We start from the raw sequence: 23,741 nt of genomic DNA, 5'->3' as shown, positions 1-23,741 counted from the left end.
TTTATCGAGCTCAGAAACTTTACCTAATTGCGTTTTCCAGAAACGACAATATAAGTAAAATTACTTCGATATGTCACTTATTTTTATTTTCATGGTGATTTAATTAATTTATTATAGCATTATCTACATTATTTTAATATTATAAAGAGGAAAACTTTGTTTGTTTGGTTGTAATGATTAGGCTCAAAAACTACTGGACCGTTTTTAAAATTTCTTTCACCATACGAAAGCTACATTATCCACGAGTAACATAGGCAAAATTTTATTTTGGAAAAAAATAGGGTTCCGTAAAATATGTAGATAATGTAGTCCACGCGCGAAGCCGCGGGTGGAAAGCTACTTAGTAATAATTACGTTTCAATTTACGTGATTAAACTTGCAGAAGACTTTGCTATGGAGATTGTTTAAAAACTTTAAGGCTCCGGATTTATTTCCATTTAGTGCCGTCCATTGTCTTGTATAATACATGGAAGTGAAATAACAAGAAAAATATCGTCGATTCCTAAAATTAGAAACATGAAACATATTTATGCAAAATAAGGTATTTTCCTGTAGATAAAACTCATTTTCACGGAGCGCCGTCGAAGTTTGTGCTGATTGGCCGACGTTCTGTGCGGTGATGACGGTTGTAACTGTCTATACACTATATTTTACAAACTTGGAGTTGTAGCAATTTATTTATTTGAAATGCTTAAAAAAGTACAAAGAATTTAATAACTTTCCGTATTCATAATTTTCCATGTTCCTATTTTAATAATTTTCCATATTCCGTAGGTGTTTCAACACGTGACTTGATCATTGCGACTTTTAAAAGTAATATTTTCGTAATCAGAACTATATTTTAATTATCTTCGTATCAAATACTAACATTTTACGAATAATCCAGTGAAACTAATTTTATGTGCAATGTTTTATGATACTTATTAAACTGATCACACAACAGCAAAATAATTGTTCAGTTTATTTCCTAAACCTAATAATATAATAGTGTTTTACCAGAAGCTATCATTATTAACTTAATTTTTTGTACTTTGGAAATGTTTTCCTATTCATTATAACAACATTCTTCTAATATTCTTTAAAACAATATTCTTCTAATATTCTTTAATTAGGAAAAAGCAACCGTCATTATTTTATAGTTTTCAGCAGTTGCATTTTCATTTAGATTTGAGTAGACAATATTATCTTACTTTTTAACAATGTAGATCAAATATTAAAGTTTTTGCTTACTTTTCTCGTGCTAAAACCAGATTTTAACACTAAAAATTATTCATTCTTGATTTGTTTGCAAAAATGATTTATTCCTGTTTATTTTCTGAACTTCATCGTTTTATTTAGTTAGTTCTTCATGAAATTATATTATTTTGGTATCATAATAACATAATATGAGTAATTAACATAGTTTTCCCATAAATTGATGGTTTTCTACATTACTTGTTCTTTTGGTAGTGATTTATTAACAGCAACAGTATTATAAATACCTCTGAGGTTCCCATTACAAGATACAATCATTTTTCCGGCAAAGTCGAGTTAGAAATGTCTTTTTTTACGNTTTCTTACAAGAAAATCACTTATTTTTGTTTTTGGTGATTTCGCTCACAAGATAATCAAGTTTTAATAAGAAATAAATGTTTAACTAGAAAATAGAGAGAAAATAAGAGTTCTACGACTCATTTTCTTCTTCGTTATAATTACGGGTCAATTGTAAACGCAATTTCGAGGTTTTTACTGTCCAAAGTAACATTATTTTCATAGCCAGTGATGCAATAAAAATTACCTTCACCCGATTTCGTTAATAATAATGAATTTACGAGTTTTTAGCGAGTTTAAATACCCGTCTCGTACAATTTACACCGCGCTCGTTTCGTGGTGAATAAATTACGTGTTTTAAGCTGAATTTTCGCTGAACAAAGTGAAAATTAAATTTCATAAGACCCTGGTTGGTAATTAGAGCGAAAGCTGCTCGGTTTATTAGCAATTAATAGAATGAGGTCGGCGGGCGGATCGCAGACAGCGCCCAGCAACCTGTTGCCCTAGCACCGCCTTCCGCCCATCACCGCACAGCCTGGCCAAAGTACTGCTATCCCAACTTAAAATACTCCTGAAAAAAATACTACGGAACGTACCTTGGATCGATGATCGCCCCCAGCAAACAGCAGCATTTTTTACCACAAAAGTAATTACGGAAAACAATCAAAATATTTTTTTATCATTTTTTTTATATTTTTCAAAAAATACAACGAATAAAATCAGAACACTCCAAATAAAGTTCTACTGTAAATCATATTTTCAAACGGAAATAAAAGAACGTAAATGAAAATCGAGTTTGTGCGCGAGCGGCGGCAGAGTTCGAGAATTAGAGTTTAGTTCTTGAGCCGGTGAGGTCGGGAGAGCTAGTCGGGAAGACGCGAGCCCACTGCCGCGGCTGACTACAGAATGATAGCGGGCCGACCGACCACCGGCCCCACCCCTAGCGCACGCGCGGTAGACCGCCAGCTCCGCGCATGACCGAATCCTACCGAAAAGTGGAAAAGTGACTCCTCCAACGTAGATATACCATTATATACTAAATAAATATTGTAACGTAATAGATGCTGCCTCGAGTACATAATTTGACTTCGGCAAAGATTTTTCATGCACGATTTGAAGCATAACATTGTTAGGAGTCAAACGGCAGAGCCTCGAAACGATAGACCCCCACCCTGAGATAAACTTCTCTAATGGTTAATGTTACTTGGAATCGTTACGTAAACTCAGAGAAGTACTTTTAATAACTGAGTTGTATTGCGTCGTTTTATTGTAGAGGAATAACTTTTGAAGAAAAAAATCTAGTAAAATCTGTGAGTTTTCTCCTTAGTTATAATGTTGTAAAGTTCTTTGATTCCGCTGTAATACCCGCTTCGCAATGTAGCCTCATAGCCGCGGGGTAGGTTCTGGAATTTGGCCATTATACGGCTGTCGGATCCTAGGAACACCCGCATCTCGAAAGAGTACAATATTGTCAAGAGCTGGTGAGCGTAGTCTACGCTGTGACCGCATCGAGCCTTTCCATTGAGTTCGAAAATGCTTTGGTTCTTGAAGAGGTGAACGCCTCCAGCTCTTTGGTTGACCCTTGCGGTAATGGCAGCGGCTGCTTTTTCTAGCTGCGGTGTGGCCGGTGGTCCCGCGACGTCGTAACCGTACGAGTAACTTATCGAGTGGCCGTCTCTCCGAATCGACAAGTACCCTTTTATCTCCTTTCTGTATTTGCTTAGAACGCCCTGTACAAATGCCGTCTCGTTTTCGGAACCCGCCGCCGGCCCGGGGTATATGGATGAGAAGCCTGTTGAAACTATTGGACATGACTTCCAATCTCCTTCAAAGTTTCTGCTAATGTCCACTCCGTAGCTAAGGTTGTCGTCAGATGGTCTTAAGTTTTTCCGCCATTGGAGACGATTCTGAAAATTTTAAGTAACATGCATTTAACTTCCTACTTCCATTAGAATGACGTTGTGCTTGACAAATCATATAGTTCATGTAAGAGTATATTATTTTAAACGTCGATAAATCGCTAGAGATTATAACCCATTAACCTAATATTAATTTGTACAATATCTCATTCATAAATTCTCAGAACACATTTCTATTACAATAATACGCAAGGGATAGGACAAAGGATATAAATACACCTATTGAAATCCAAAATGTGTTTAACATACGAGCATTATTATAGATCTTAAATAATTTAGTTACATATTTAAATTAGATCACACCGATTAACCTAATTGACATTATCATTAAGTACATTGTTGTGACTGTAAGGTTTCCACATTAATGAAACTATTTTTTTTATAAAATAATGAGTAAATCGATTTGATATCTAGGTCAAGTTGCAATAAAGGTCACATAGATTCATCAACATAAAAACTTACAAATCTGGAATACTCCTGGCCATCTGGGTTTGTGCACGGGAGTATCACCCATCGGGCCTTCTGGATCATTTCATGGTTCTCCTGGCATGACACCAGCTGTTCTATCAAATATAGGGCGAGTGAGATCGGCTCTGTGCCTGCCTCTTGACCTGCCTCTATCAAGATTATTGGCTTCTCTTCTTCCTTGTATTCTTCACTAGGTTCACTTATATGCACCTACGAATGTTTAGGATATTTTGCTTCGGAATATACTCTAAAATTGTCTTTAGAAACAATTAAACGTTAGACAGACCAAAAAAAACAATGATCATAGTAATGAACAAAACACTTACTTCATACAGATGTCGTCCTTCATACGTTACTTTGTCATTGAAAACTTGAGTTAAATTCCCACAAAATTGTTTGATTGCTTTCAAAAATATTGTTACCTAAAGAATATTTAGAATTACGTTACTTTTGTCAACTTTAAAATTAAACTAGAGAAGTCCTAATTTTAGGCACGTACAGTACTAGCTCCGATGGATGCATCTTCTATACAAGCAGCTTCATCACCATCCCTCAATGTTTCTACCATTTCTTTGTAGCAAGGCCTTAGGACTTTGCATCTACAAGAACATGTTTTTCTTCAATAACTGTAGGTACATTGATGGTTAGGTACATGTCATATTTTTTACCAAATGAACTTACCCACAATTTGATGCATTACTTTGGTTGATAAACACTGGAATTTTAAATTAAGCGAAACGTATAAAGTAACGACATAATGGAAAATAATTTATATTGATGTTTTATGTATTAACCTTGACATACCATGAAATACTGAAACTAATATGAATGTTTTTAATAAATATAAATCCATCATTATTAAATATAAATTCAATTTCAGCTACATTTAGGTCGAGCCTATTGCATACAATTATCGAAAAGTGTACGCTATGTTTTATAGGTTATTGTATTGTAAGTCATAAAATCAGCGATATGCTGACTGAAAATGCACTTGTAGAGTTAAGAAAAGTTTATTTTAAATTACATTATTACTAAGTTTGTCAAAACTCACTGAAGTCTTAGTTTTAGTCAGTCTTCTTCAGAAGAATTTTCTGCTGAACTACTAGTGTAAGTCTTTGCTTTATATTCGAGTGGCCTGAATTCCTTTCTGATTTGGGCTCCAAAAACTTTGAATCCCTCGTAGAATTGTGGTAAGACTGTGCGTAGAAGATCTTTGGGAAAAATGAATTCATATCCGTTTGTGAGCTCCATCGTGTATGAGTAAGGAACACCGACAGCTCCAAAGGCGTAATCGTCGCTGCCACCAGCAGCAGGGTACCACTTTCCAGCACTCATGACCTTGAATGGTTTCCCTCCTGCTCGCTGAACTGCATCTGATACTGATCTAGCTAAGCTATCCAACTTTTTCCAGGTCTTGGGCAAGAAATCTCCAGTAAATCCCCACGGGTACACCAGGTACTGCCCGTATGAGTGAACAGATACGTACAGCTTCAGGCGTTTCGCGTTTTCCATCATCACATTCCTGACCATCAGCGTTTCTGGTTCTGAGAATGGCTTGGGACCTGCGTAAGTCTCTTTATCGCATGGGTTACTTGACACTCCACTGACAGCCCACTTGAAACCGTAGTTCCTATTTCCATCGACACCATAGCAGTTGCTCACACTCTTTGATCTTGTTTTCCTCCAGAGTCGATTCTGAAAATCATCTTTGTTGCAGTTTTGTGTCCCTATTTTTTTTTAATTGCAGTCATTTCTCAAGAATAATTTACTTATGACATTAATGTTTTTAACGTTTGAGATAGGTTTTAAAAAAGGTACTTACAGCTTTACTAGATCGGGTGTATTCATATCCATCGGGGTTGACCACTGGGAGGATGTACCAGTCGACACCGTTGAGTTCGTTGCGTCTAGCATCGGGGTCGTTGGTCAAACGGTGAATGAGGTACAAAGCCATTGCAGGGGCCACCCATTCTCTAGCATGGATACCTGGTGAAAAAGTTTTAATTTTAAGAGATATTATTTTAGATATTATTAGATTAGATTAGATATTATTTAGGTATTATTTTTATAATCACTCACGTTACAATTCTGCTTTAAATAAAACCAATAAAACATAGCACCAAGTGATATTTTTTTAATGATTAATTTAGAATTTCAGGAGATTCTTCTGGCTCTTCTTTTCCAAGGTCAAACCTATCTTACAACAAATATTTTATTTAGCAGTTTAAGCCAGGTGTGAAAATGCAATTAGACAGAGTCACATATACATATTTAAAATAAATTAGAGATAGTGATAATAATTTTATAACTACCACTAGACCACCACTCTAATGGTTCTTTTACACCCCATTTTTGGGAATCTATCGTGGAAATGACGTATGATTCATTATAGTTAAATATTAATACAGTAGGTATGTAAACATCATAATTACCTGCATCAATGAAAATGATAGGGTTGCCGGCGTTAGGATCAGCGGAGATTTTGACCAGCTTCATCCGGCGACCCTGGTAGCTGCTGCCTAAGTTTTGGAGGGTGACCAGGTCTGGATGCCTCGTAGCCACGGTGTCTAGGTATTCTTGAATCTGGGTATCGAAAGGTAAATTGATTGAGTTATAATTTTAAAAACTAGAGCAAGTAAACTCATATTTTAAGAGTAATATTTACAAGGATATTAAGAGGATCAAATTATAAGGTTACTGTTATTATGTATTTGTCAATAAAGGGTAATTCATACTAACCGAACCAAAGGAATTGTAGTCGTAGACATTGAAAGGCCGTAGCACTCTACGCCTCGGCACTCGTTCCACAAACTCGAATTTCCTGATAAAAAAATATGGAGTTAGTAAATATAAGGATCTTGGGAAAAAATATATTGATTTAAACGGGTTAATAAAATATTAGTAAGTCACAGTAGGGATGTTGAAAATTTTCATTCGTTTTCGACCTTATTAATACGAATGAGGTCCACGTTTTGGTAGCAGTATAATCGCCATAATGATATTTGGTATTGTTGTCGCTGTTGCAGTTTTGATACAATTTCCCAAAGAATTTGAGAAACTTTTTTATGCATAACAAGGCAGGTATTTAACCGCAATCGCAATCTCACCTGGTGTTAAGTGAGTTGCAGTCTAGGATTGTTTTAAACCAAAGATTTTTAGGTTTTTCTTTCCTAATGTTAATTGAAAACAATCACCATCGCAATTAGTCACAAAATGTCATTTAATTAACCGTACCGATCGGTTGCAACGCTAATTAATTATATCCATGCTCTTTATGACTTACGCACGTGACTGTGTATACTCGTATCGTATCGTACAAGTAAACGAAGTTATATCTAAACATATGATATGATCGATTATTGAATACTAAAACCACTAATTTGAAACAGTTTTAGAATATTCTGAAAGTCGTCAAAAATGGAAAGAACTCTAAAAACATGTTTTTTTTATTTGTAGTATAACAAAACTATCCCTTATGAAAAAATCCCGACACCATGCTGAGTTGCCATCCAAACTATAGTAGACTATCTAAACCTACTTATATTCACCTGAAGTCCATAGTATTATACAATACAATGTAACGAAATATTTTCTTCTACGAGTATGTAAACATTATGTTTAATACCTAATCTTAATACATATTCAAGTGGCTTTTGCCTAAGACTAACGCGCCCGTATTCACAAACGATGCTTGCTTAAGTGAAGCAGCAAATAGAACACACAGCGTTGAATAGAGCTCTGTGATTGGTTCGTGTGTCACCCTGTGCGTCCACACGCTCTGTGAGATGAATGTTTGTGAATGCGGGCGTTAGGGTATCTATCTAATAAATATTCCGTATCCTGTACCTATAATAAAAAAAAANTCCTGTACCTATCATAAAAATACGATATCATTTCACAATTCGCGTTCGTAAAATTAAAATTGATAATAAGGGTATAATGAGGAATAACCCTATAATGAAGACAAAGAAAATTCCTAACTTAATTAAAGAGAAAAACCTCTTCATAGCAAAGATTCCTTAGTTTTTATAAAATAAAATTCAACGAGAAATATCTCAAACCTGCAATCTTAGTTAATTACGAGTAAACTATGAAGAGAAAATGTTCTCAAAAATCTTTAAGAGGCGCTTCATAATTACTTAAGGTGCTATTTAATATTGGTAACAAATGTTTGCCTTTTCTAATGACCTAAGACTTACCTACCAAAAACTAGGTTTTACTANACACCCTGTATAGGATGTCCCAAAAATGTGTTAAACCGAAGCCCAAAGGTAGAGTATCACAGGGGCTGCCCGAAGCACCCCTATGTATGTTCCTATCAAAAGCCTCGGTGATTCTGGTAGCCCTAAAGATGCTAAATGCCCTAAAGTCTAATATGACCATTTTAATATACTTATACTTAACTAATATTTAAACTCAAAACTCTTCGAAAAACATTGTTAGGATTATCCGATGCCCATCTATTTCCATGTCAGTGTGACATGCTAATTTTATGACATCCTGTATATTACAACTACACCTATTTTAACATTAACATAATTTATATGGCTGCTCCTACCTTCCATACTCGGTCTCCTTAACCTGGAATTGCAGTTCATTGGACCGTGCATACTTCTGCAAGATGGCCACTCTATCTGGAGGCACCAGTACGTCCAGGCTATCGTTCACTCCACGAGAACTCTTCAGAATTTCGACTCTATTTTCAGGGTCATAGAAGTGCCTCGCCGCTTCTACTTGCTGGGGGTTGGTAGGGTAGAGACTGATAAGGGTGTATCTGTAACAATTATTACAAAATTAATATTGTAATAGAAATCGTAGGCTAATGGTTCGCGTTTTAGAGGCTGCTAGTTTGAATCCCATGGGGATAAAACAATTTACTTCTCCGAAATACACATATATTAATTTTAATTTGAAATGATAGTATTGATAATTAAATATAATTATAAGAGTACACAAACACTTTTACATTTATTCTATAAGTATGATTTCAGAAACTCTCTTTTCCGTGTTTTGTTCATTGTTTGAGGTTAAACATACGCTTAATTAATGTAATTATCACATTTTTCCGTAGAAAACTATCAACTATCTCTATCAACTCAATTAGATGGTACTTACTCGTCATATTTGTTGTGTTCCCCACATCCAACTTGTAGTAGTAATGTGGTTATACCTGTAACAAGAAAAAAGAACTTTAGTAATTTCTAACTAACACGATTATTCATTTATTTTTAAGTAGATCCTTCAGATGTTATAGAAATTCTTGTCTCAGAGATTTCGGGTTTATAAAATCACATCGTGTATGAAGGTTATGTAAGGTTCGTGTATACCTAAATGTTTAAAAACCTGATAAAATCGACTTGCCTCCGATGGGAATCGAACCCACAACCTTTCGCTTGCAGGGTGACAGCTCTAGCTTCTACGAACTACGAACATTCGTTTTTTTGAGGTAACCATTTAAAAATCTCATACATCTAACAGTTGTCTACAATATTGTAATTTATACAAAAGAAAAAACCATAACTATTAGTGGTATACCATAATAACACACTTTCGCTTTGTTCGTCGAGTCAGAGGTGGAAAATGCCGCTACTACTGAATCATCGCACTTTTACTTGATCACCAACTAGCTTTTACCGTTGTTTATATGTTTTCGTACTTTAACCGGATTTATTGTCATGTAACCACACCTGTTTATTACATATAATATATCAGGTAATATAGGCAGTAGATATATCCCACATGTCTGTCATGCTTTATTGTTGAATTTAAATATTTAGACCAAACTCACTTGACTTTAGTTAGTGTAACTAAGTTTCGTCTTTTAAAGGACCTTAATTTCTATAATAATAGATGAAATATGTCACACTGTTTAATACATACACTTGATGTTACATTACTATTTCAATAAGATTAAATGATTGCTGAAAACGCCCTAAGCTCACAAAGTGGAAAAATGATTGAAATTAATTGGATTTTTCTAGAATTTTCCATTGCTATCTCATTTTTATTTCAATAAAATGTAAGAAGCTACATTTTATGGTATCTTACGCAAATTATTCTTAACATAAAAGGTCTCAATTGAAAATATTCCTTCCCTTTGATGAGCTTAGACTGGCAGTTATTAGTGATTGAAATGATTATATATTATTCATCTGATGAGTTACAGATTTCAGACTTAGACATTCCGCAGACCGTAGACTTTTAGTCGGCCTATAGTTGGGTCGGCTTTTAATTTGTATGAAGAATCGGCCAATACCAACATACACGTTCATTTAATACTCTTCTATTTTCTTGTGCCGACTAATAGTTTGTACTCTGCGAGGTGTCTAACCAAAAAGTTAAAGCCAATAAAATCTATACTGACAAATTAAAAATTACTTTGTCCTAAACCATTACCGCGACAAAACCTAGAATCTAGATGAATGAAAATTGAGTATTAAGTACCTTTAGTACTTGTACATGGACACTGAACAAAGTAAAACCTAATTATTAAGCCCCAAACGATAAGAGATTCAATAGAGAGTCAATTAAAACAAATACAATTTCACCACTTAACGAAAATTTTACTCAAGATCGACCCCTGCTTCCAAGGTCCTAGTTCTCTAAATTAGTTATTTTAGTCTTGAACACCCAATTAGTTTTGAATTAAGTGTAATAATATAATGTTTAAAATCCCCTTGAAATAATTAGCGAACAAGGAATTTAATATGATAGAGTCGTATTCCTTTACAAAAACTATAGCAAAATAGGTACGAGTATAAAGTTGTGTCGACTACTTTGAAATAAAGCTAATTTTATTCATTTAATTCATTCGAAATAATTGATTGTTTCTGATTTGTATTGTATATTAATTAAACTGTAAAATTTGACACACGATTCGTAACTAAAAGCATTTGCTTTTAGCTTGCGATTATTTAATTGCAATCAAATAATAGTTCAAAATGTCAAGTCGTCCGTCTGCGTCCGAACTAACCATTTATTATTTATTTGCTGTACATTTCTTTAATTTGTAACATGATGTATCTGGCTTCACCTAATTGAGCTTTGGAAGGCTTCACCGGACCAATATCGAGCAATCGATGTCATTGGGCGCCTTTGATAATTTTAATTTAATAAATCAGAATGTTTTCTGCCTAAATTGCTGCATATTACGCTCTTTGATCGGATATTCTTTGAGTGCTTCATTTGATGATGGTCCGTTCAAAACGCCTTGATTGTCTGCATTTGTACTGCGTCTAAGCCGAGAAATTTGGCAATTACTCAAATTGGATTCTATACTCAGAATTAGGTAATAAATTAACTGCTGATTTGGCCAATTGATGATATAAGCCTACTGAAACGTATTTTCAGAATTTTTTGATTAATGAGATTGCGTATTGCCTTGCCTTTATGGCTTCTTGACTATATACCAGCAGCAAGCAAAATCCTTCGAGCATGGGCTGAAATCTAAGTTGTCACTCTTAAAATTAATATATTAGATATGTATTTGTAATTAGATAGTGTAACAAATATGTACATTAACCAGAATACCTTACCTTTCGGTATAATAATAATTACCTTTAGGTATAATCGCAACTCACTTAACATCAGGTGCGATTGCGATCAAATGCCTGATTTTTTCTGCATTAAAAAATACCCTTACTCCTGTATATTTATTGCTCTTTATCTATGTAAATAGTTGTCTCTCACAATCTCTACTTTGTTCCTAAACTACCACCTATTTATATTTGAGTTGGTAAAATAATACATAAATCATAATACTTACTGGTAAGCCTTTATTAACTTTACAATCACAATAAGTATTGATGCTATCGTGATTGTATTGAATATCGATATAAACACAAGAAATTTAATTAAAATTCTGTCACTAACTCAAGCCTAAGAAGAAATGCGTACAATAGAAAACGCTTTTCCCACTCACTAATTGTTACAAGGAAATTATCGCTGAAAATCATAAGAGTTACACAATATTTATTAACTACGGAAGATAAAACCAATTATTTCCTCCATTTTCTCATGACAAACAAACAGGGTGTAAGGAAAAAAGTGGATTTAACACTATCTACCTCTCATCATTAGTAACTTAAGTAAATCATGTAAAAAATTGAAAAGNTTGAAAAGAAAGCTGACAACAGTGATGAGAATTTCTGACACTACTTTTTCTCAGCACTGGCCCACATAAATGTCCCGAAGCAGTGGTTTATGTTAAAAAATTAGTTTGGGACTAATTAAGAGCTAATTACTAAGAATAATGATTTCGAATGCTTTTTTAAGCTCTCACATCATATGAACTCGGATCACTGTCCCGAAAGCGGATAGCAATAATGTTCCCTGAAAATTTAAGTCAAAAGTTGAAATCATTTTTTATTGACTCTTCACGAATGGACGACGGCACATCAAGTTGTAAAACGACGTGCTCTATGTAATTGTAATAAATGCTATTTTTAAACAAAAATATTTTCTGATACATAACATTCTGCTATCGTTCGGTTCCGTTTCCGTGTAGATTGATTGATGTGTGTACTAGTTTTTAATTCTGCTATTATGGTTTTCAACAAATAAGAGAATATTTTTTTAGATGTACCAATATTCAGACAAACTACTAAAAAGTGTTATTAACCTAAATTCCATTTATGTTTTTGGAAGAATCTTCCACTGGTATCCCTGTATTTTTATCACTGTTCTAATAATGTTAGAATAGTTCTAAAGTTATTTCTATTGTACTTTTTTCTTATTAACATTTGTTTTAATTATTTTCGTAATAATAATTTTCATAGAAAATTAAATTATTAATAAGTACAAAGAATTTATTATTTTTAGAAATATTTGAAAGTTATATCATGCAGTAAACTCACCAGTCACATCACTGATGAATAATTTTCTGGTTGGTAACACTTAAAATAACATTTTAACAGTAAAATACGTCTACAACGTAACTGTGGTAGTAGTAACATTATTCATTCATTCACAGTATATTGACTACACGTGTCATTTGTAATCAATCACAATTTCTTATCAACATTCTAAGATTTTTGTTAGTCCTTTCTGAAGTTTTTTCAGGCATTTCATTAAATGAAAAATTCTCAACCGATTAAAACCGTGTTTTGCTAAGCTATTTAATATTAACATGACAACCAAGAAAAACTTATAGCAAATCGTTAATGGCTCGATAAGTATTGATTTTTAATCAATTAATAAAATAATGACTAGAGAATTATTGAAAAGCTTAATAAAAGCATGTTGCATGAATAAAATAATAAAGTATTAAAACTAATTAAAAAATAATGGTGTCAATTATTTTTTAAACTTCTGACCCATTAAATAAAACTTAAGATTTCCAGATCCAGAAGATTTTTGACGAATAAATTATAACTCAAAAAAAAAGAAAAGAAGCCTAAAAAATCCTAACACCTAAGTATAAAAATAATCAACAGTGATCCTTACCAAAAACGAGTAACTGCAGTGACACCATTTTTAAATCACGAAACTTAACACGTTCACGAGATGCGCGCGCGCAGTGGTGCGCGCTCGGTAGTCGTTCGCGCACTGAGCGACCACCAGCCGCGGGAGAGTAACGGTGGACCTAAATCCGTGATATTGTGCCTAAAAGGACTGCACATCTCGAACTCGTCTTAGGCCCGATTCGACCAGACTTTTATCCGAGAATAACTCCTGGTATAACTGGCACATTGACAGTTTCAGTATGGGAAATATATTGTCCAAATGACAAGTTTATTCTGAGATTAATATTTACTCTTGTTTGGTCGAATACACCCTTAGGCGGTGAGAAATTAAGATCTTATGTTAATGGTATAAGGACCATATTTTAAATTAAGAGCACATGTCCCTAAATATTTTTAACACTAACTGATGCACCACTGCTTCGGGAGAAAATGTGGGCTGAGATGAAACAACGCAAGAATTTTAGGCCGAGTTGCTACACCACCTAACTTTGACCGTAACTTTAATGATAACCGGTGTTTTTGTATGGAGTTTGATAGTTTTTTGACTTTTGCCAAAGTTAAAGTAAGATGGTGCATCCCAGCCTTAGAATATTTTTAATTACTTCCAATGATAAAAAATTATCGCTGTTGAGCATAAGTTATAGGTAAAGCAGTACATAAGGGCGGACCAAAAAGGATTAACGCATCTGACAACCAGATAGTTTTAATAAACTACCTACGTCATGGACTAAATATTTAAAATTTTTAATTGGCAGTAAGATGCATATAATTATCTATCATATAAAAGATTTACGACAAAAATTAGAACAGTTTTTTTCCAACTTTATTCTCAAAAGTGAGTGATATTTCAAAGCAAACATCTGTTGGTATAGGCACACACCTAAATTAATTTAGAAGAAGATTTTGTGACACATCCAATTGTCCAACATTGGAAACAATTCATTTCTGTGTTGAATTTCTAAGTTGCATATTCTAGAATAGAAACTCTAGTTTTAAAGTGATTGTATCTTATCCAGCACTGCTTTAGGCAATTCAAAAGCCCTATTTCCACCACCATTTGTATGCGTCTCGAGCTTTCTCTCATTTAGGGCAGATACAATCTTATTCACGCCCGTATTCACAAACGATGCTTGCTTAAGTGAAGCAGCAAGTCGAACGCACAGCGTTGAATATTAGAGCTCTGTGATTAGTTCGTGTGTCACCCCTGTGCGTCCACGCGCACTGTGAGACCTCATATAGCGTTTGTGAATACGGGCGTCAGACTTGTTTCTGCGTAAGACCTAGCAAAATTAAATTCTGATAGCTTTTTTTATTCGTTTTGAAATTCATAACAGTCGACTTCGTTGGTCGGCGGAGCGTAGGTATAATGCGTCCCGTTAATGCAATGATCGGATATTACGAGTACTACTGATCGCTTAATCATTATGGAACACCAGTAATTACAGAAGATTGGATATCCTCTTTCTCTCCTTACTTATAAGAAAGACAAAGTTTTAGTGATTACTTCTGATACTTTAAATTACTATGGTGGAAAGTATTGTTGGCTATGTAGTCCCTAGATTTATAAAAGACCTCTTTCATACAATCGATTCATTACGAACTTCGGGCAATACGAACGTGCTTCTTTTTTAATATCAAAACTTTATCGTACACCACAGAAGAGAAAAAAAGTAGAGAGAGTAGTAATAGTAAATAGAGGCATTTTGTTGCTTAAAATAGTACATAATTAAACACCACACATTAACCTGACATGGTATGGTGTCTTTTGTTTGTGTCTAGGATATGGCATGCAATATACGATGTAAATTTAAAACGAATTGCACTTTTTAAAGTTTGTATTTATCCAACAAAGAATGGTCATGAGAGTCACTGCAATGGCCTTTTATACCATAGCTTTGAGCATGACAATTGATAAAAAATAATACATGTCTCTCACAATACACACAATCGAAAGTGGCTGACAAATGCAGCGTATCCATATGTAGTCCATCCCATTGATATACTCGTAAGTACCGTACAGGTATCAAAGGTGATCTGAGAACACAATCAAAAACGGTTCAGGTTAACGAACTTGGTGACATTGATGGAGAAGGGGATCAATTTGGGAATCAATAGATATTGTTAGGTCTGTAATTATCACTCTTCTGGAATGGTGTCTCAGCCTAACTAAAGTAATCAAACTTAACTATAACTTAGCTATTAAGACAGTACGGTTCCATAATAATATGGTGCTTTGCGCCTGTAAATAAGACATTTAATTTGAGATCAAGATGGCTTCGCTATGTCCTCAATTATCGTAAGCACTTACTATGCCTATTAGCTATAGATTTAAGCGACACTTTCAAACCGAAATCTATGTACCTACCTACGTAGATAGTGTTACATTGTTTAGTAAAGGCTCTGACACGAGCACATCAAATTGATCATGTCTTCTCTAATTACACGCGAAATTAAAGCTTCCTTTCAATATAATTGCTTAAAATCGTTGAGGAGGTATCTAATTTCTTATTTCTCGAAATCACGTTCCAATTGAGCCATCTTAGACGCCCACAGTGGGCCACAGTGATTCATAGAAGTCTGATCGGCTTTACATACTTAAGACCCACGATTGAAGAAGCCCTAGCTCAAAGAGCAACATGAAATATTTTTTACCAATGTAAAAATTTCCACAAATGCCCACTCGTGTTTCTTGATTGGTAGATTTAAATCTCTGAACGCTCTTTGAAATAAATCACGTAGGAGACTTAATATTCTTCTTAGATGTTGTGACCAATTACTTTTTGACTTGGATGGCTTCATTTTCCAATTATATTTAAAACCAATAAATATGAAGCAGTGGAAACTTATCGAGTGGTTCTCTCATAAGCCACAGATGCGCTGGCGCCACCCACGCGCCATAACGGACTGTTTGCCATTGTCATTATGGTAACGAACGGCTAAGCTGCTGGCTAATCTAGATTCCTTTACGGGACATTTTGGGGTCAGAACATCCATAATTTTATTTCGTCATACGAACAATATTCGATGCTGGAGTCACTTTCACACTAAACTTACGGAAACTTAAACTTTTGTTCACCCTGACTTACGCCTTATTCACAAACATTACTATGAGGTATCACAGTGCGCGTGGTCGCAAATGGTATCACACGAACCAATCACTTAGCTCTATTCAACGCTGTGCGTTCGATTTGCTGCTTCACTTAATAAGCAACGATCGTTTGTGAGCACGGGCGTTATTATTATTCTCTGTATCAATAGGTAAAGATTAAGAGATCATTTATGAAAGTAAATAATTATTGAATGTGCAGCAAATATGAAAGGGTCTGTTCCGAATACTTCAGAGAAATCAGGATAACCCAAAATGCGTCTGGAAATTTAAAACAAACCACAAAAACGATCACTTTCTTCGCTCCTAATAACTTCCTTTGTATGCGCGGTCGTTACTGGAGGCACGGGGCTGACACACTTAGGAGCCACTCTTGCGCAGCTGTAATATCGAATTTATTTGCATACATTGCCGCTTATGAATAGGCTACTGCTCTGTGGACTTTGATCAATGAGTAATCGACTGCGAACTAAGGAAAATAAACGCATGTAGCGTCAAGGAATATCATACGGTAGCTTGTGACGCATATGTCATAAACCTGGTGAAAGTGACCATAATATTTGTTTGTTATTTTGATCTTTCATCGGAATGTATTGCGTATTTGTGTCTATTTGTTAAACAAAAACAATTATTACTTAAACTTAAAATATTTCAATTGACATAAACATGTTATGCAGTAAAGAAAAATTTAACGAATCTAATAATATGCTCGTAAATACGTTCATTCGCATAAGTTTCAAAAAGAAAAAATGTTCACAAATATTTATATTTTGCATTCATAATAACTTTGTACATAAATTATTTGCTTTTACAGTTGATTTAATACTTTGATTCTAAAAATCTTTTATCTTTCTGAACTTGATTTTCACCTAGTAAAAAATAAAATCAATGTTTTACTCTAGAGATACTCTTAGGTATATTTTCATCAGAACTGTCGTAATTTACCTACATTGTTACAGAATGAACATAAATAAACAATGTCTATAATTACATGTCTTTCAATTCCCTCCAATTCGAGGCTTGATGGCATCATCGAGCAACCGTTAAATTAAGAAGCACTTGAAGTTATATTGCTGCCTCCTGCGGAGCACCAATAGCGTTTGATTGGTTTCACAATCAATTACTCATCTTCATCGAAGAAAATTACCCTTAGTATGTCAATTTGTATAGAATTTGGATTTTTATCATAGCATATTTTCTCATTGGATTATTTTGAAAGTTTCATCTTTCACTTACGTGATCATGTTCTACTACGACGACAACTTCTTGATCCACAGATGCTATGCATGTACTCTTGTATTGATACACATTTGTATCATAAATACATTTTTCACAAATGTTTATCAAAGCCGAACTAATACATATCAAAGTAAAAGTCTTATTTTCTTTTCTTTGGAATACTTTTAATCAAACCGACTTAAGGAAACATTAGCAAAGTTAAGTTAAAGTTAAGTATCGCTGTTCTTGGTATTCCGCCAGATGTTGTTGAAGATGACGTCAATGACCCTCCTCCAGATTTCGTTTAGTGCATTCCAGCTGTAGTTTTCCTTCGAGCCCATATCCTGAAAAGGCTGCATTACCAGCTCCATGGCGTATGGAATTCCGTATATCTGAAAATAATATCAATGCATAATTTTAACAATGTGTACAATCAGCGTCAAATAGTTCCTAACACTACTTATTAATATTCTGTGGTAACACACAAAGTACCCAAAAACTTCCCAACACGCTGAGTGTAAGTATCTAAGGCCCTGGCTCCGAAGAAAATTAAAAAGACGTGGAGCCATATTCGTAGACACCTTTTTAAAGTAATAATATTCTTGTAACTTATGCAAGCGATATTCTTGCTAAGTCCTATAGCTGAGCTAAATATCTATTTTAGCTTAAGTCAGGAGTGGGCTTTTGGGAGTTCGACAGGGTTCGAACTAGCGATGCCTGCCAAAAACGACATCACTCCCATTATCAAATACATGTGTACTTAGTATATACACAACGTGCTTTACTGTGTACCTACCATGAGTTTACGTCAGGTGTGCTCGCTAGCGAGTACGTCAAAAATCTCTATGAAGATTTTGTTTCTTGAAAGTAGCCGCTAGGGGCGCTGCACAATATGTCATACATTTAAATGTCATTTTTTTACGCAGTCGCTAGCGAGCTCACCTAACGTAAACTCATGGTAGGCACACTGATCTTATGTAGTCATTGTTAAACTGACATTATCTATGGCTGGGTTGCACCATCTTACTTTAACTTTGATAACGTCAAAAATCTGTCAAACTCCATTCAAAATACAACGGTTATCGTTAAAGTTACGGTCAAAGTTGGGTGGTGCAATTCAGCCTATGTTCTTTGTTTAAATAACTCACTGTAGATGCGTAGTCCACGCTAGAACCGGAGATCTTCCCATACCAATTGTGGAGGGTGTCCACTGTGACAGATATGACCTGGAAACTGGCGTTCTTCATCGCTTCGTCGATCTCCCCCCTTAAGTCTATGTATTTGTCGTCGTCTGATTGAACGTCAGTGTAGCCTTTTGGGTAGAGAATTGCGTCACCCTGTACCAAAAAAAATTAAGTCAAGAAGAAGAATCTTAAACACTGTTTATTCTCCTCAACCTGTCTGACCAGCATATGGAGTAAGCCAAATCCTCAATTTGCCTCTGGTGAGGGCCGCAAAATGAAGAGAATCCTTATCTAATAAGAAAGCTTATCCTGGAGTCTCCAATATCTGTTCTTACGTACTTATGAATATTTGATTCCATCAAATATGTACCTTAAAACTTTGATAGTCATAAGATCCAGAATGCACATGCATATAGCCATTGATCTTATGGCTGTAGTGGTGTAGCACGTCCCGGATTGCCCTTGTTTCTGCCTCGGAGAAGGGGGAGACTCCTGGGAAATGCTGGCTGCAGGAACTGACGGATGCAGTGGAGTTCCAGGACACGTCGAAGTTGCGGTCCAGGGCCACTCCGGGACAAGCTCCTTGTGGTGACATGTTTTTGTTCCACAGGTTTTTCTGAATTGGGAATTTTAAACGTTTTAGGTTCTGGTTATTTATTAATTTAGAAAGTTTTTTGACAATTAAAAAAAAACACTAGTGCGGCATAATTTTGGATTCTAATGGTGAAATATATTTTCGAATCGATCCATTAGTTTAGGAGCTTTTCTCTTTATAATATTAGAGATATTTATGTAATGCAATATGAATGATAATAAAATGAATTTATAACATATTTATATTACTTGAATCGTCACGCACCCTTCCCCCCTTTTCCCTCAAGACGAAGCCGTCAGGATTGGCCATAGGAATCAAAAATATGTCAAACTTGTCCAAATGGGCAAAATAAAAGGAGAGCAAAACTTTCAAATCGGCAATCGAGTATAAACATGGAATATTCGAGATTCCCATAACACTTAGGCCGTGCACAATAAATATGATTTTCTTCTCTGGAACTTCGTCCACGTATTTGCTCTCGTCGGCTCGGAAATATTTTCCGAGTTCACTTTTCCGTTCTGTCACTTTCAGCATGACGATGTCGTTGTATTCTACAGTGCGACCGATTACTTCGACTGTTATATTTGCTTCCTGAAAGTTACTGGCGAAGTCAGTCAACTGTTGCTTTATCTGGAATTTAATGTACCCCAAATTTATTATGTTTTTATCCGCGCTAACAAGCAGTAAAATTATTTGTATTTTAACTTTAGACTTACACTATAGGGACTTAAGACAGTGTCTTTATCGTTTTCTTCCAGCTTCTGATATTTGGAGGTACTATCTCTGTGAATAATACAAGACTCTCTTACTGCAGCACAAAAAACCTCATATTATTATCTTTGTTTATTAAATTACATTAACTTACTCTTCTGGTTGTTGCAGCAAATGCAACTCCGAGATTCTTGTTGAGCTAAAATAATGAAACATTTAGTTACTCTGTTCCTAAAAAGAACTAAAACATGGACGTAAATCACTTGTGTAATAAAATAAAGATTTTGGCGTATCTGTATTGTACTGTCAGCGTCCAATAGTTAGTAATGCCCAAAGTAGCCAAAAAGTTCGCACGTTGTTGTGTTATCAACTTTTTGGCCACCAACTATTTGAGGCTGACTGTACCTACTGCTTAGGCTTGTTTCCTAAAAAAATTTCTTAGTCAGCCAATTTTAATATAAAAAAATATTGAACACGTATATTTTTAACTGTCAATGAAACAAATAATCATAAAGTTATAGTGCGTTGAAGTTCCACGCGACGTCACAAAGTGCTGCACTTTTACGCACTCACTGACGTCACGGGCCTTTTCTTTAGAACTTTGGCACGCTTTATCTCTTTACATTTTCATTAGTTTCAAAAAGTGAAAAACAGGTGTCGAGTAGTTTTTGATAAGCTAACTGAGGGACTAATTAAAACTGTTGCTTTTTTACCCAGGAAACATCCCTATTATGAATAGTTTATAGATATACCGAAGTTCATCCTTTCTCTGTTTCTGTTTGTACCGATGCTGCTGTAGTTTCGGCCATTTTGTGGTCTCTTCGCTACGGCCTCGATTGCGACTCCTCGCGACTGTGGGAGCTGGCTTCTTCTCTTTTTCAGAAGTAATGTAGTCCGTTGTCGTCCTTATAACATAGTTTAATCATCAATACACTAATATTAATTCGTTCGTTCGTTTCACCCGAAAGACATCCACTGCTGGACAAAGGCCTTCCCCAAGGTTTTCCACAAAGACCGGTCCTGCGCCGCCCGCATCCAAGCACCTCCCGCGACCTTCACCAGATCGTCGGTCTACCTAGTGGGAGACCTGCCCACATTACGTCTTCCGGCTCGTGGTCACATTAATATTATGAAGAGAGATTTTATTGTTTGTTTGTATTAAAAAAGCTCCCAAACTACTGGACTGATTATTTTTATTATTAGATTATTTTCTAATGAACATAGGCGCTACAAAGTTCGCCAGGTCAGTTAGTATTAAAATAAACTTAGATAGTCGCTCAGTGGCGACGCTAAACTAAGTATAATCATTACCTGATGGTAATGATGACAGTGATTTGTCATCTTTGTTTTTTTTTAATGATGGTAAGTGATTACCGTCGCCCATAGACACCATAGTGATGACTTAATTTAGTATCTACTGCATATACATGACCCTCTTAAATCAACCACCGGCAATGGCAAAATGGAAGACTTTACATACACTCCCCATTCTGCCCAGATCTGGTTAGAGACAAATAGTATATTTTAAGTCAAAGTTATGTAAGATAAGAAGTATTTTAAGTTAGATAAGGTAAAGAAACACCTTTATTTTGAAATAAAAATTATGATTGGAACTCGTATTACTGCATGGTATCTGTACATTATTTCTGGGGTTTTCTGGGACAACCTCAACTTTCTCGAAGAAAGTAATGCGCAAGGATCAGTCCATTAAAATGTTCAGTTATTTCGAAAGAGCATTTATTATTACCTTTTTATTGGAGCTTTATCTTTCGATTTCACTTTGGTAAATCGAGTCGGCGGCTTGCTGCTGTCGTGATTCGGATGATTCTTGTACTTTGGGTCTTCGATTGCTCGTCTTGCATCGAACTGAGGATCTCGTTCCCTGAAAATAAGAAAGTTTATATAATTTTTTAATCAAAAAGCAAAAAGATCCTAAGCTGAACTTTACGTTGAGCCTGGTTTAAATTAATTATAATAAAAAAATATATCACTTAATTTTATAAAATAATGTATAACAAATAATTAATTTGTTGATTTATTGGCTATAATATTCTAAAATATTTTTTGAGTAATTTTTCACACAGGTATCAAAATGTAACTTACCAAAACTCCAATTTATCTGCTGATTTCACTGAAAATATTAAAAATGCCTGTCAATAACATATCCCTTTATGACTGACTAAATATAAAAAATAAAAAATATTTGTATATCAAAATAAATGATTAACCAGAATAATAAAATAATTTCCGTCGGTTACAGTATAGAGTTACAAAATTTTAATAAGCTACAAAGAAAACTATGACCCATTGTTTTTAATTAACAGCACACGGTTTAGTACCTAATTCTATTTCACGGCTAAACACATAAATCACTAGCAAAATGTGTACGAACATTATTTGTTATTTGTTTCGAAATGTGATTTGCAAATACGTCAGCCTCTTATCGGACCCGTATCAAAGAACCGACATAAATCGTATTTATTTTAATGGCAATGTACAGATTGCGAAATAATGGCCACAGCAATATAAATCAATCATCAAATTATTTTTGAAACTAGACATTCATCAGTCAATCTCACGCACCTAGTAAGGTACATCTTAAAAAAACTGACAGCGTACAAAACTGATTTTCGACTTAAGATTTCACACACTCAGTAAAATTTCGGATGTTAGAAGAAGAAACATATCGGCTGGTGCCAAGAAACAGTCAAAATCAAAAAATCAAAANCTAAAGTTGGATGGGTCACTTTTGTCTCCTGCTTTAAATAGCTAATTCTAAGTGGCAGAAACTAGAAAGAAAGATCGCTTACTTATTACAGGAAAATATTATTTATAGATATGTGAGCGCTAGGCAGGTAAAGTCCAAAGTTCGTGCACTCTTTGTGATTTAAACTATTTTTTGGAAAATCAATAAGGTGATTTGACCGATCGGTCACTAACAAAATCATTGGAGGAGGCATAGGCCTCAGCTGAACATAGTTTCAGCAGTGGACATCCTGTAGCTGAAATAATAAAGGTCATCGTCCGTATTTAAGGTTCTAAGTAGTCCTGGACCCACTTTATGACTATTCGCTTATTTAACTAGAATGTAATTTATTAAAATTTATTTATTTAAAAATTAATAAACAAACATGAAAGAACGTCGCCGAACTGACCCTTAAATCTTGACCGTGTGGACATTAAAAATTTCACGACCCCTTAAAAGTGTTGTTTTACTGTTCATGGCTGTTATGGCAAAGGTCTGGCTTTGGCGGGGAGGGACGTGGCGCAAGGTGTAGGAAGATAGCCTAATAAACAAAATAAACAAACATAGAAAAAGTTAGTTTTTCCTTTTAATGTGATAAGAGACATCCGTTTACTACGGTGCACTTTACGCCACATGTCAAGTGCACGCAAAGAATATTAGAAGTTATAAAACATATCCATCGTGTGTAATTATTACTCGTGCACACGGGTGTCAGCAGAGTTTAATATGATGTGGATTGTGGATGTTGTAAAAGGCGACTAAGGGACAAAAATGCCAATGTCAGGCTTCCCCAGTCTATC

At 34.9% G+C, this 23,741-nt stretch overlaps 3 protein-coding genes across 3 annotated transcripts; all 3 read right to left on the bottom strand.

The window, feature by feature from the left end:
* Window positions 1-1,270: 1,270 nt before the first annotated feature.
* On the bottom strand, window positions 1,271-4,719 carry LOC114362868 (zinc carboxypeptidase A 1). The gene is made up of 6 exons (XM_028318432.1): window positions 4,712-4,719; window positions 4,417-4,516; window positions 4,244-4,339; window positions 3,912-4,127; window positions 2,851-3,437; window positions 1,271-1,310 (listed from the first exon to the last, which is right to left on the bottom strand). Exons 1-6 carry the CDS (start codon window positions 4,717-4,719, stop codon window positions 1,271-1,273), a joined length of 1,047 nt encoding a protein of 348 aa, XP_028174233.1.
* A 231-nt stretch (window positions 4,720-4,950) lies between these two features.
* On the bottom strand, window positions 4,951-13,494 carry LOC114362873 (carboxypeptidase B). Its single transcript, XM_028318441.1, has 7 exons — window positions 13,362-13,494; window positions 9,033-9,087; window positions 8,476-8,691; window positions 6,657-6,738; window positions 6,350-6,500; window positions 5,740-5,903; window positions 4,951-5,612 (listed from the first exon to the last, which is right to left on the bottom strand). Exons 1-7 carry the CDS (start codon window positions 13,387-13,389, stop codon window positions 4,986-4,988), a joined length of 1,323 nt encoding a protein of 440 aa, XP_028174242.1. The 5' UTR covers window positions 13,390-13,494; the 3' UTR covers window positions 4,951-4,985.
* Window positions 13,495-17,935: 4,441 nt separating this feature from the next.
* Window positions 17,936-22,589, bottom strand: LOC114362867 (carboxypeptidase O). The gene is made up of 10 exons (XM_028318431.1): window positions 22,535-22,589; window positions 22,299-22,326; window positions 21,943-22,077; window positions 20,948-21,100; window positions 20,350-20,394; window positions 20,201-20,267; window positions 19,749-20,114; window positions 19,260-19,505; window positions 18,854-19,042; window positions 17,936-18,097 (listed from the first exon to the last, which is right to left on the bottom strand). Exons 1-10 carry the CDS (start codon window positions 22,587-22,589, stop codon window positions 17,936-17,938), a joined length of 1,446 nt encoding a protein of 481 aa, XP_028174232.1.
* Between the last annotated feature and the right edge of the window lie 1,152 nt (window positions 22,590-23,741).

The sequence above is a fragment of the Ostrinia furnacalis genome, unplaced genomic scaffold, assembly GCF_004193835.3.
Source record: "Ostrinia furnacalis isolate ACB-3 unplaced genomic scaffold, ASM419383v2 OfSCF6844, whole genome shotgun sequence".
In the NCBI taxonomy this organism is placed as follows: domain Eukaryota; kingdom Metazoa; phylum Arthropoda; class Insecta; order Lepidoptera; family Crambidae; genus Ostrinia; species Ostrinia furnacalis.
The sequence above is the reverse complement of the archived record's forward strand: the minus strand, read 5'-3'. Positions and strand labels throughout refer to the sequence as shown.

Bases quoted from the DNA above. Each gene is read 5' to 3' on its own strand.
- LOC114362867 (XM_028318431.1), bottom strand. From the start codon at position 22,589: ATGTTCGTACACATTTTGCTAGTGATTTATGTGTTTAGCCGTGAAATA. The intron at 22,078-22,298 runs GTAAGTTACATT...TCTTATTTTCAG, and splicing joins GCAGATAAATTGGAGTTTTG to GGAACGAGATCCTCAGTTCG. The intron at 21,101-21,942 runs GTAATAATAAAT...CTATGTTATAAG, and splicing joins GATAAAGCTCCAATAAAAAG to GACGACAACGGACTACATTA.
- LOC114362868 (XM_028318432.1), bottom strand. The intron at 4,340-4,416 runs GTACGTGCCTAA...AATATTCTTTAG, and splicing joins CATCCATCGGAGCTAGTACT to GTAACAATATTTTTGAAAGC. The intron at 3,438-3,911 runs GTAAGTTTTTAT...TAAAATTTTCAG, and splicing joins GCCAGGAGTATTCCAGATTT to AATCGTCTCCAATGGCGGAA.
- LOC114362873 (XM_028318441.1), bottom strand. From the start codon at position 13,389: ATGGTGTCACTGCAGTTACTCGTTTTTG. The intron at 5,904-6,349 runs GTAATTATGATG...CTTTTTCACCAG, and splicing joins TATCATTTTCATTGATGCAG to GTATCCATGCTAGAGAATGG. The intron at 5,613-5,739 runs GTAAGTACCTTT...GATGATTTTCAG, and splicing joins ACACCCGATCTAGTAAAGCT to AATCGACTCTGGAGGAAAAC.